Source organism: Sceloporus occidentalis, unplaced genomic scaffold (assembly GCF_023333645.1).
Source record: "Sceloporus occidentalis isolate IW3139 unplaced genomic scaffold, rSceOcc1.0.p SCAF_4, whole genome shotgun sequence".
Taxonomy (NCBI): Eukaryota; Metazoa; Chordata; class Lepidosauria; order Squamata; family Phrynosomatidae; genus Sceloporus; species Sceloporus occidentalis.
Genome location: NW_028316984.1, coordinates 192,664,517 through 192,677,392, shown reverse-complemented (window position 1 = coordinate 192,677,392; position 12,876 = coordinate 192,664,517). Strand labels below are relative to the sequence as shown.

At 39.9% G+C, this 12,876-nt stretch overlaps 1 protein-coding gene across 8 annotated transcripts in view; it reads left to right on the top strand.

Moving 5' to 3' along the window:
* The window catches only part of SYNE2 (spectrin repeat containing nuclear envelope protein 2), a 348,063-nt gene that overhangs the window by 116,195 nt on the left and 218,992 nt on the right, over positions 1 to 12,876 (top strand). For all 8 annotated transcript variants that reach the window (XM_089522735.1, XM_089522729.1, XM_089522733.1 and 5 more), the window contains exons 27-30: positions 236 to 383; positions 1,479 to 2,038; positions 3,987 to 4,166; positions 6,674 to 6,824. In XM_089522735.1, the coding sequence (XP_089378861.1) occupies positions 236 to 383; positions 1,479 to 2,038; positions 3,987 to 4,166; positions 6,674 to 6,824 (1,039 nt within the window). The remainder of the gene's footprint in view (positions 1 to 235; positions 384 to 1,478; positions 2,039 to 3,986; positions 4,167 to 6,673; positions 6,825 to 12,876) is intronic.

Sequence of the window (12,876 nt, the reverse complement as noted above, 5' to 3'; positions counted from 1 at the left end):
GCTATATTTTTCAATTCCTGTTATTGCAGTCATAAGGGCTAGAAACTCAAGAGACATGTGGAAAGCTGAGATTTTCAGAATGTAGAATTCTATACCTCGTACTAAATTCCATGCTTACGCAGTTGCTTCATAGAATTATCTAACACAGGCAACCCAAGGCATTTATCCATTGTGTTGTGTATGTGGCCATTTCCTTGATTAGTCACTTTTTGATGTTTCTTTTGCTGTCTTTTAGGATGGAACCTTTAAAGGCTATTTTGACGCTTGTTTTGCCAATAGAAAATGAGTGGGTTCAGTTGTGCAACTTAGAAGAGCAGCTTCGCAAAAGGGACATACCACAGTGCGTGCTGCAGAATATGGAACTTCCACGTAAAAAAGTGAAGGTTGGTACCTCTTACGTTTCTTGTAGCAAGGGATCTCAGTGTGCCTTATATGAGGCTTCCAGAAACCTTCCATTTAGGCTTTTAAACTTTAATTGCATTCAGAAGCTGGCACTTTCAGGACAGTCACAAAGCCCTATGTGGAGAGCACTGGGGACAGATCTATCTAGTCTCCTGTTGGCCTGTGTTCATAAATCCCAGCTGTGGCTGCTTTGGTGAAAAATGCTCCAGGAAAGGGTTATTTCCAGGGAAGAAGTGTCAGAGAGGAAGAATGCTTTTAACCTTACACTTCCTTATGCATTCTTCTAGGTGTTTTGTCCCCAGGTAGAACCAGAGCTTGGGAAACTTACTTTTTTGGACTATTACTCTGAAAGTCCCTTAGCTAGTATGGCCCCTTGAGATTCTGGAAGTTGTAGCCAAAAAGAAGAATGTTTTTTGTGGGTTTTTCGGGCTATGCGGACATGTTCTAGAAGATTTTCTTCCTGACTTTTCGCCAGCATCTGTGGCTGGCATCTTCAGCGAATTCATTCTCTGAAGATGCCAGCCACAGATGCTGGCAAAACGTCAGGAAGAAAATCTTCTAGCACATGGCCGCATAGCCCGAAAAACCCACAAAAAACCATGGATGCCGGCCATGAAAGCCTTTGACTTCACAAAAAAGAAGAATCTTTGCTAAGCTTTGGTTAGGGCTGTACAACGTGTTAGAAAACCTTGGCCACTGCTTCTCATTTAGGAGGAAGTATTCCCTGTTCAGCCATGGAAACCCACTGGGTGACCTTGGACAAGTCATGCTCTCTCAGCCTCAGAAGATGGCAATTCAGCTGAGGGTAGTGTTTGTAATGAACTTTGCTCCTCTGTCTGCTGGGAACTCAGCCCCTGTGCTGGCTGCAGCTTCTCCTCCTGGATCTGCTGGCCTTGCTGCAGCCCTGACATGTCTCCTGAGTTCTCAGTCTCTTCATCAGAGCCTTCAGACTTAGAGGGCATGCCAGGATCCTGGAGGCAGGGCATGACAAAAGGTACCTGTCATGATGGACACCTGCCTTTCAACATTTAGACGTAAAGCACATCCTATCCCTGTTGTCCTATCTTATTTCTCAGAAAATTCAGACATCTATAGCAAATTGTATTGAGTGGTGCAGTCAGCAAGAGCAAACCAGGCCCACAGGAGGGAAGGTTGACCCAGCAGACTGGCAAGTGGCAAGTGCAATGATTGGAGAATACAAAATACAACTGGAAGAACTGGATCATAAGACACAGACCATTGGAGCAATCTTGCAAGATCTTGAAACTTTCCTGAGGCATGTCAGAGCACCTGCGAAGGTTTCAGACCCTTTCAGCCATTCTCCTCAACTGACAGAGGCTTGCAAGATGCACAAAGAGGCCAGACTTCTAGATGACAAGTTGACACGAGCCCGTATCCGCTTGGAAGATCCTGAATCAGGGAAAAAAGTGAGCTGCAAAGAGCTTGTTGCAGCTTTGTGTACAAAGGAAATCCCAGCTGTTGGTTCTGCAGAAAAAGAAGAAGTTGTCCAGACTGAGGATTTTCGGGAAGAATTTTCACCGAAGAACAGTGAGCTCTATAAAAGTCTCCAAGACATACGTGATAAGATCCGTATGATAGGGCTGAGGGATCCAACAATTCCTGCTGCTCAACAAAGGTGAGCAAATGATATTTTTTATCCCCACTTTCATATTTTTTCAAGATTGTCAACAATCTGTTGAATTGTCTTTTTGCAGGAGGCATAAAAGCTTTCATAGGTTTTTTTTTTCGTGGACTTCAAAAAGTATTATTCATGAAAGCTTCATTTTATCTTCCCAGAAATGATGGTTACAAAGTGCTGTCATGGTTATTATTATTGTATATACTTGTTAATAAGTCTAGAAATTTTAGTTAAAAAATCAAACCAAAAAAACTGAATCGACTTATCCACGGGTCAGTGTAAGTACTTTACCTTAGCTCTTATGAAAAAGGGAATAATCCCATTCTCTGCGTAGAGTGGCAAAAGTTGAGAACCTAGTCCAGTGATGGTGAACCTTTTAGAGGCTGAGTGCCCAAACTGCAACCCAAAACCCACTTATTAATTTCAAAGTGCCATGTCCCTCTGGCTTTCTAGTAACAAACTCTGGCAAACTCTGTGTTGGGGTGACGGCACATGTGTGCCCACAGAGAAGGCTCTGAGTGCCACCTCTGGCACGCATGCCATAGATTCGCCATCACTGACCTAGTCTGTCCCAGGAGAACCTAATAGAAGCATAGTCTGTTGTGGCACTGCTTACAGCCATTTGAATACCTAGTTGGGAAAATAGCAGCAGTGGCTCTTTGGAACTTCCTCTGAAGTAAACACTGAGAGGAACTGGGTTATGAAAGATCTGAATAAGACATTTGTGTATACAGTATCAGCTTTTCTGTGTTACAACTTTGACAAAGTTATCACATTAAAGTTAAATTTGTTTTGCCTTTACTTCTTTTTTTATGTTAGTGTTTCCTTAGCCCTACTCATGCCTGGTCACCTCCCCACCTATTTAATAATAATAATAATAATAATAATAATAATAATAATAATTATTATTATTATTATTATTATTTATATCCCGCCTCTCTACAAAATGCAATTGAGGCGGCTTACAAGATTAAAAATATATAATCCAAACCCTCAACCCCCCCCCCCTAAAATGCAATTAAACAATGTAGAATTTAAAACATAAATTTATCAGTTCCTTCCTCATCCATTCTGCTTTTATGGTGACATAAACAATTATGCCTGCTGGAATTTTGTAGGTTATTAGGCATTGTTTTCCTTTGCTTTGTTCTTTATATCCTTTGTTACATGTCCCCTCTACCTTAGCTTATCCAAATCGATGAGTATGGCCTCAAAACCTGCACTTGACTAATAAATGAGGTAGACTTATACACAAGTATATAGAGTATATTTATTTTTATCCTGCTTCCCCCCCCCCCCAAAAAAAAAAAAAAATTGGGACTCAAAGCTGCTCACAATTTAAAATAATAGTACAATTGAAAAAATTCAACAGATGAACATTAAAATATAAATAAATTATTCACAGTACATTGGGCCATTGATATCCTCTGGTGTTTGATTCCAGGACCCTTGTGGTTATCCAAATCCATGGATGCTCAAGTCCCATTAGATACAGTGGCATAGTAAAATTGTGTCTCTTATATAAAATGGCAGAATCAAGGTTTGCTTTTAGGAATTAAACAAAACCAAGTTGTGGATGTTTGTGGACAAAGAATCTGTGGATACAGAAGGCCAATTGTATTAAAACAATTCAAAATTCAAATTAAAAGAGTAAAAAAAGACAGTAATCAGTTGAACAGTTAAACAGTTCCATTGAGCTAACTTATTTTTTTAAAAAACCCTTTTTTTAAAAGGCTGTGAGAATAGAAAAGGTTTTGCCTGCTGACTGAGGGACAACAAGGCCTTCTTGGCTTCCCTAGGAAGGAACTGTCATTGATCAGTTCCTTCAAACATTTAATGACACAGCAAATAAAAGAACATTAAATCAAACCAGAGACTACTAGGAATAGAGCAATAATGCTGAAATAACTTTTGGTCATGACCTCTTTCCTTCCCAATGGTACAGATTGAAGTTGCTGATTGAACTCAGGCAGAATCTTGATTGCCATGCTGCAGACATGAGATCCTTAAATGAAAGGGCTAGCCTGCTTTCCCATTTCCCAAAGGCTGAACAAGAAGAGCTGAAGCACCAGTGGAAGCTTATAGAGGATTTATGGAAGGAAACCAAGCTCTCTATTACTGAAAAGTAGGAAACTAACGCTGCTGTTGTTGTTGTTTTTGTGTGCTTTCAAGCCATTCTGACTCTGGCGACCTTATCACAGAATTTTTTTGGCAAGATTTGTTTAGAGGAAGTTTGCTGTTGCCTTCCTCTAAACCTGAGAAAGTATGACTTACTCAAGGTCACCCAGTGGGTTTCCTGAACCAAATTGGGATTCCAACCCAGATGTGCTGAGGTCCTACTCCAGTACTCAGACCATTGCACCATGCTGGCTCTCTACTACGGCCGTAATCTTATGCATATTTGTTGTAGTCAGTGACAGCTCATGGCTTCCTTGTCATTGGGGATAGTGAAACTACTCTAGATTTACTTTGAATTTTAGTGGAGCTATCCAAAGTGCTGAATAGGTCAACACCTATTCTGCCTTGCAGACTCCGGGCTGTAGCTTCCTTGATTGAGTTTATCCATCTGTGATGTGGTCTTCCTCTGCTCTTACTGCCTTCCACTTTACCAAGCATTGTTGTCTTTTCTAGTTAATCATGTCTTCTCATATGTCCATAATAAGACAGTCTCAGTTTAGTCTTCTTGGTTTCTAGGGAAAGTTCAGGATTCATTTGATTTAGGATCCATTTACAATGGGCCCTCAGTATCTGTAGCAGTTTGGTACCAAAAAACATGAGTGCTCGAGTCAAGTATTTAACATTTAAAATTACCTGAGTTACAAGATCGAGGTACTAGAAACATTCTTCCTGCAGTCTTTCCCTCCTTCCCACCTTGAAGGCTCTTCCAGAATTTAAACAAACCTGCCTCAGTTTTCCACCTTCTCAAACTTCCCGTCACAAAGCCTCTGCCAGATTTTAAACCCCTTTGCCACTAATTCACATCAGGGAAGGGCAGCAGGAGGAGTGGAGCAAAAAGGTGTATCGTTGGGGAAGGAGTTTAAATTCTGCCAGAAGCTTCCTTGTGAAAAGATGGCAAATTTTAAGTTCTGACTGTGGCTTTCTGGTGGGGTTTACTTCCATTGAGAAGGGAGGCATTGGCTTGCCTGAGTCTTGGTGCATCAGCCTCCGCTAGTGCCTAGGGACCACTTCTCAGCCTGGCCATCGCAGGTTAAAAAAAATTAAATGTTTCTTCATTTCAACCCGTTCTTGCTCAAATCTGCATACATTGAATCTGCGAATACTGAAGGCTCACTGTATTTGAATTTTTGGCAGTCTAGGGTATACACTGACTGTCCTCCAGCACCACATTTCAAATGCGTTGATTTTCTTCCTGCCTGCTTTCTTCACTGTCCAGCTTTCACACACACACACAAACTGGAAATACAATGGCCTGGAAAATTCTAACTTTGGTATTCAATGGTATATTTTTACATTTGAGGAACTTGTCTAGTTCCTTCACAGCTGCCCTTCCAGGTCCTAGTCTTCTACTTATTTCTTGACTACTGTCTCCATTTTGATTAATTATAGAGCCAAGGTACAGAAAAACTTTGCCTATCTGAATATCTTCACTGTCTGCTTTAAAGTTATATACGTCTGTGGTCATTATTTTTGTTTTCTTAATGTTCAGCAATAAACCTGGCACTTCACATTCTTCCTTGACTTTGTTCAATCGTTGTTCCAAGTCTTTGCTATTTTTCTGCTAGTAGTATGGTGCCATCTGCATATCTTAAATTTTTGATGTTCATTTCTCCAGTTTCCACACTTCATTCTTCAGTCTAATCCAGCTTTGCATATCATATCTTCAATGTACAAGTTAAACAAATGGGGTAATAAAATGTCGATGTATCCTGTATGTAAGTCCCATGGGATTCAGCCAGCTTACTGTAGTTCTCTATATCATAGTACACTGTTCTAGCTCTATTGTTCCACTAACTGCTAAGGCTGCCTCCTGTAGAATTCTGGGGTTGGTAGTTTACTGAGACCTAAGAGCTTTCCAGCTGAGAAAGTTAAAGGGCTGTCCCCAAAATGCAAATCCCAGGATTCCACAGAAAGCTGCCTTAACAGTTTAAGTAGAATAATAGCACTATAACAGTGAAGTATGATATTTTTCTGGGATATGCCTAGGAAATTAGCACTGTGAGTTACTCTGAAAGTGTAATAGTATGTTGTAAGGGTCGTGGCACAGGGAGAAAGTATTCAATTCCCCTCCCCATATGGTGTGCCCCTTCACCTTTCCTTGTAACTTTTGAATTTTTGTAAGCCATGTGAAATGCATTATTACAATATACCTTGAGCCATGCAGACAGAAGATTTTGAGAATTGTATACCAAAAAACCAACTTAGCCAAGTTCTGCATTTACATATAATATCCTGTTTAACCCTGAGGGAGCTCCAAACATGCTCCCCTTTTAAAAATAAAAGTTCAGATTACGTGGTATTGAATAGATGCACTGTATTCTGTGCTAAAAGCTAAATCCCTTGATGTGTTTACACAGTCATGTTTAAAAAAAAAACCCAAAAAACTCACACATCTTCAGTTTTGGGCAGACCTTTAAATGTGTTAATAATTTTGGGTTTGTTCCTTTTCAATAGGCTGGAACACTGTGGCCGAGTGATAGAGCTCTTGAAGCAATATCACAGTTGCAAAAACTGTCTGATGAGCATCATTCTGAAGCAAGAACATGTCCTGTCACAGCAGGTGTCTTACATGGGAAAAGACAACCTTCAGAGGATAACTGCCAAGGTGAGGTTCTCAAAAGAACTTTCCATGTAGGGGAGCCAGTTTCTGTGCTTCTCTGCAAATGGAACAGAACAGAAGTTGTAGAATGTGGTGCTAAATGTGGAATACAGCATGCAGAGAAAATTGTCTTTTGCTTTTAAAAAATATTTAAAGGAACAGTTTTCAGGCTCTTTGGTCTGCAGCAGCTTCATTTCTCATGATATTGCAGAAAGATCCTTATCTGCTGGCTGAAGTAATTGAGAAAAGGAAGAGCATTGCAGCTGGTTGGCATCTGTTTATTCTTTGTGGCTGACATTGATTGTGCTGTATGTAAACGTACTGCTATTTCATGGCAGTAAATAAATGAATAAATTGGTGCACATTCACAAAGTCCTTGCCAATCTTTGAGTAGTATCAATTCCAACATAAAACTGCAGCTGCCATCATCCCCACCAAGTATGGCCAATGGACCCGTGAGCTTCAACATATGGGGAAGGTTGCATTAAATGAGGCAATGTTTGCTCATGATGCCAGAGAAGTGGCTGCTAAAATCCCCATGGCTGTAAGACAGAGTTATAGAGTTTGCTGTAGTTTATTTCTTCCTCCCATTATTACTAGAATGCTAAATTATGCATATTGTGAATCTTGGTGTAATTAGCATCATAGATGGTATAATTAGCATATAATTTAGTGTAATAATTTGCATACTTATTAGCAGCATGTATTCAAGTTTTAAAATCCATCTTTTGTTGGTGCCCATTTCAGATTGTTTTAGCACACAATACACAATACCGACCGTTTGTGTATATGTGTGTATGTATACAGTGCATGTGATCTTAACTGCAACCATAGTCAAACAGGCAGCCTATTTGATCCACTTGAAGGCATCAAGAAAGGTCTTGGTGCAGGACTCCCCTTATTTAGTCTTTTTTCCTGAACCATTGTCAGTGTCTGAATTATGCCCTTCATATACAGGTTGAGTCTCCCTTATCCTGAATTCCTAAGTCCGAAATATTTCAAAAATCCAAAATTGTCCACATGGGTGGCTGAGACACTTACACCTTTGCTTACTGATAGTTCTGTATACAAACATTGTTTCATGCACAAAATTATTAAAAATATTATATATAAAATTACACACAGGCTATGTGTGTAAGGTGCATGTGAAACGTAAATGAATTTCATGTTCAGAATTTGTTCTCAGCTCCAAGATGTAGATGCAAATACAGCAAAATATGAAAAAAAAAACCCAAAAATACTTGTGGACCAAAGCATTTCAGATAAGGGAGACTCAACTTGTATTATGCTGAAGGCAAAAACTATTGGGGGGGGGGGGACCCAATAACGATGATGATGATGATGATGATGATGATGATGATGCCAGATCCCTAACAGAATAGTTCTTTCCCACTTTCTGTTGTGTCCTTAGTGCAGGATGGGTGGACAAATCTCTATAGCCAGAGGTACCATATTGGCTGAAGTACCAGCCCACCTGAACACTCTGTCAGCTGATTCCCAAGGGTCAATCCCTCTCCAGCTAGGTCTATATAATGCTCTTGTCTCAGACATTGTTTGTCTGTCTAAGCAGTTTCCTTTTGGTATGAGGAGGTTTTCTACATTAGTGATGAGCAACACATGGTATGAAGACACACCCAACTAAAGGTGGTGGCAGGTTTGGGTGTGCAACGGCGGTACCCTGGTGAGATCAAACTCTTCTACCCAAAAAAGGCTCTGAAGCTGAATGTAAAGTTGAAAAGGGGGGAAATTTAATTTAAAAAACAAAATAAAGAGTTTTCTCCTCCCCAGCTCTAAGCAAAAGGTACTTTACAGTTGCAGCAATATTCAGGTTGTCATCTTTCTGGGTTTGATGGTTTGCTCTCCTCACTCAATGGAGCTGGTGCAGGGTCTTTCAGCTCCTGAACTCCTTTATTTTCTTGCTGATGGTAACTAATTCGGCTGAGTTGGTAACTGATTTGGCTAAGTTGGTAACTAATTTGGCTGAGGTGTAAGAAATGCCCTTTCCGGCTGTCTGGGCCTGCTTGCCACCAAAAGACAGCTCTCTGCTTGCTCTCAGCAAAGACTGCTCCCCCACTAAAACCTCTAGCTACAGCAGAGCATGTTGGGAAAGGGCAAACCAAACTTGGAAATAATGCAGGGGAAACCTACAGCTCCTCCCACAAACTAATACAATGAACTTTTCTACACTAAAATAATCTATGGCCTGAACCAACACGAAAGAAAATGCAGGGGGAAGTCCAATCAGTCCTGGCAGGACATCACACATGGTCTGTGGGTCACATGCAGCACATTACTTGATTTTATGGCCAACAGAAGCCCCATCACTTTCTTTTTCTTTTTCCATTGAAAAAGGGGACTTGCACTCATAGAATGCTTTCCTGCCAGCTTACTTAGTTTTTAAACAGCAGGAAGGAATCTTGGGGGACCGAAAATGGACTTCTAGCCACTTTGGATTTTGATGGCAACGGATGGGCCATGTCCAGGGGTGGGATGAGGAACTTGGAACTTGCCCACAAATGATCTGAGTCTTTTCTTTCTTTCCCTAAAACAGTTTGAAACTGCATTACTTCTGCAGCGTAGATGCAGCCCACAACAGTAGTTGTAGATCAGGTAGTATATACTGAGTTGATTCACTTAAATAGACAAACCAAATGAAAAATGTCCATCCTCCCTATCTTAACCCGCTAGATCTAAACATGCTTAGTTCATACGGACATTAATACAATTTAAAATAACAGCCAAACATCCTTGCATTAATTTTATTCATTTCACATCAAGGCTAAATAGAAGCTTGATGGGGATGATGTTAAATTGAGGAAGGAAAAAGAGTAATAGCTGTGTTTGAAAACTGTGGCTAATTGGGCTAGAACTCTCACAATCCCCCAACCAGTATGGTCAGTGGATTCTGGAATTTGTAGTCCAGTATATTGTCTTTTATAAATCTCTAGTATTATGTCACAAATTGGATTCATGCACACACAGGGGCGGTTTTTCTGAAATATTTTCAAAAACCCACCCACAGAGATGTTCAAAAATCTCATTGGGGCTGCGGCTTTAAATTTGGATGAGGTCTCAGTATCTCTGTAAGAGAATTAGCCCAGGTTTTTTCAATTTTTTTTCTGAATGAATCTTTATTTGGGTCAGTGACCAGAGAAATAGAGTAAATAAAATAATATCCAGTATTAAAGTTCGAGGAAAATAATGCAGTAGCAAGTTTCTTCAGAGGACGTTTATCATTGCCATCCTCTGAGGCTGAGAGAATGGGACTTGCCCAAGGTCACCAAGTGGGTTTACATGGCCGAGTCAGGATTCGAACCCTGGTCTCCAGAGTTCTAGTCCAGTGCTAAAACCCACTCCACCATGCTGTATATTCCTTTTTTAAATATTATTTTACTCTATATTTAATATTACATGTTATTGTAATTACTCTGCCTTTCTGCCATTAACTGAAATAAAAATTCATTCTTCCATTTTCAATAGAAGGCAAAATTCTGGGTTTATCTTTCCCATCCAAAGGCTAGGAGGAGAAGTTCCCTCTTATTTATTGCTTTGAGACTTTTGTCCTACTTTCCTATCCTCTTGCTGTATCTGCTAGAGAACAGACTTCATTGTCTGGCCACCAAAACAAAGACCTCATTAATGAATGTGGTCTAATTGCCAGGCGCTAGAGGTCACTGTTTCAGTGCCCATGCTCTTCTCTGCTTTGTAAACATCTGTTTGCGTTTGTGTGCAGTGAAGTCTGGAATGGGAAGTTGCAAACAAAATACAGCAAGCCCTTGGTATTTGCTGGGGTTTGGTTCCAGGACCCCCTATGGCTACCAAAAGCCATGGATGCTCAAGTCCCATGAAATGTAATGCCATAGTAAAACGGTGTTCCTTACATAAAATGGCAAAAACATATTTTGCTTTTGGGATTTTTAAAAAGATATATTTTGAAGCCGTGCCTGTTTGAATCCGTGGATACAGAGGGTCGACTGTATGGTATTGTATTCTCTTCTTTAAAAATTATGAGATGGGATTCCATGAGTCAAGACCAGCTGCTAAGTCATGGAACTGAACTGCAGTTATTTGTTAATGGGAATATGGCATTTCTTGTAAAAACATGTTACTTTATTACTGTCTTATACAGTATCATTGGTTCATTGATGCTTTTTGGCATGTCATGAACAAAATGACTACAGGGCTCCACTCCCATGGAGCTTAAAAATATATTTTAGATGTAAGGGAGACATGATGAAGGGAATCAAAATACAAGAGGTATAAAGTGTTGCGGTCAAGCGTCTGACTGGCACTAGTTATAAGGAGCAACCTTGTTGAAAAAGGTCCAACGATTATCATTCCTCTTCTGAGCAGAATTCAGCTTGTCAAGGTCTTTAAAACCCTGTGTGGCTTGGGTCTGGACTATTTGAATGACTGGATCTTTTTCCATGATCCTGCCTGGGTTTTAAGATCTTTGGAAGAGCAATTTATCTTGGTCCCACCACCATCACAGATATATTTGGCGAAGTCACAGGAGAGAACTTTCTCAATAGCTGATCCTAAGTTGTGGATTTTCCTTCCATGACAGGTCCTGTGGGCCTTTTTATCTAGACAGTTCATTTTTAACTTGTTGCAGCAGATGGAGCTTTGATTGGAGTGTGTTGTGTCTGTATTTTATTATTTTAAATGCTATTTTTATAACACTTCTAAACTTTTATAAAAAGAACTGGGATTCAGTGGTTTTTTTCACTTTTGTATTAATGTTATTTTTAGTTGTACTTTGTTTTAAATATATTAAGTGAATAAACAAAGGAAGGAGGGGGATTTTGAGAAACAGATTGTTATTGTCCTGTGCCTTCAAGTTGTTTCTGATGCAGGGCAGCCCTGTCACAGGGTTTATTTGGCAAGATTTGTTCAGAGTGGGTTTGCCTTTGCCTTCCTGTGAGGCTGAGAGAGTGTGACTTGGCCAAGGTCACCCAGCTGGTTTCTATGGCAGAACAGGGATTCGAACCCTGATCTCCAGAGTCCCAGGTCCAACAATCAAACCACTGCACCAGACTCGCCTTCTGAGGAACTGATATATCTGGACAAATGCAATGATATGTATGAATTTTCTTCATACGATGCATTTTACAAGATGCAACGTGTCACTTTCTCTGAAATGAGGAACTAAATCCACACTGATCCAAAAATGTAAAAAAATCAGTGCTTTTATGAGGAAAACTTCTGATCATAGACACCTTATATTTCTAGATAATGTAGAAAGACCTCAGGCAGTGTGGAATAACTATTGAAAATCATAGGACTTGTAGGTGCCCTGTTACAGAAGAATTAGAGACACATGAGGGAGATGCAGGATGGGAAAATGTTCAGGGATGAGGAAAGGCAGGACGAGGAGGGAAGGGGTTGTAAGCGTGATATTTTCTCAGAAAATGTCAACAGGCTACTTTCTACATTGCAACAAAACATGCATATCTTTGATATGAAGCTGACCAACACTGATAACTTTGGGTCAAGATCAGTTTGTTTAATTCAGACAGACTGAAATCATATTAAACAATTTAGATGTTAAAACCTGTTTATCCCTTTAATAATCTCCTGGGTCTTTTTGCACAAAGATGATAAATGAAGATAAATGTTTTTTTAGATGATATCCTCTTACCCTAAAATATATGTGTGTTGTGTGTCTTCAAGTTGTTTTCAACTTATGGTGACCCTAAGGCAACTCTATCATGGGGTTTTCTCGGCAAGATTTGTTCAGAGGTTAACCATTGCCTTCCTCTGAGGCTGAGAGAGTGTGGGTTTAATGGCTGAGTGAGAATCAAACCCTGGTCTCCAGAGTCATAATCTAATACTCAAATCACTACCTTCTATTTTATGGGGAGCAACTGGGAAAGAAAAGGAGTGCCCTTCACATGTTTATGACTTGTAGAATAGTTCACATAAAATATTGCGAGAAGAAAGAGACTTCAGTGTTAAAGGAATGAGCAATACTTGTTTTCTGTGGATATAGCGGCTGCTTTTTGAAGATATCTTTATTGTTTTATTGCTTTATTCCTTGTGGTATCATTATTGTTAA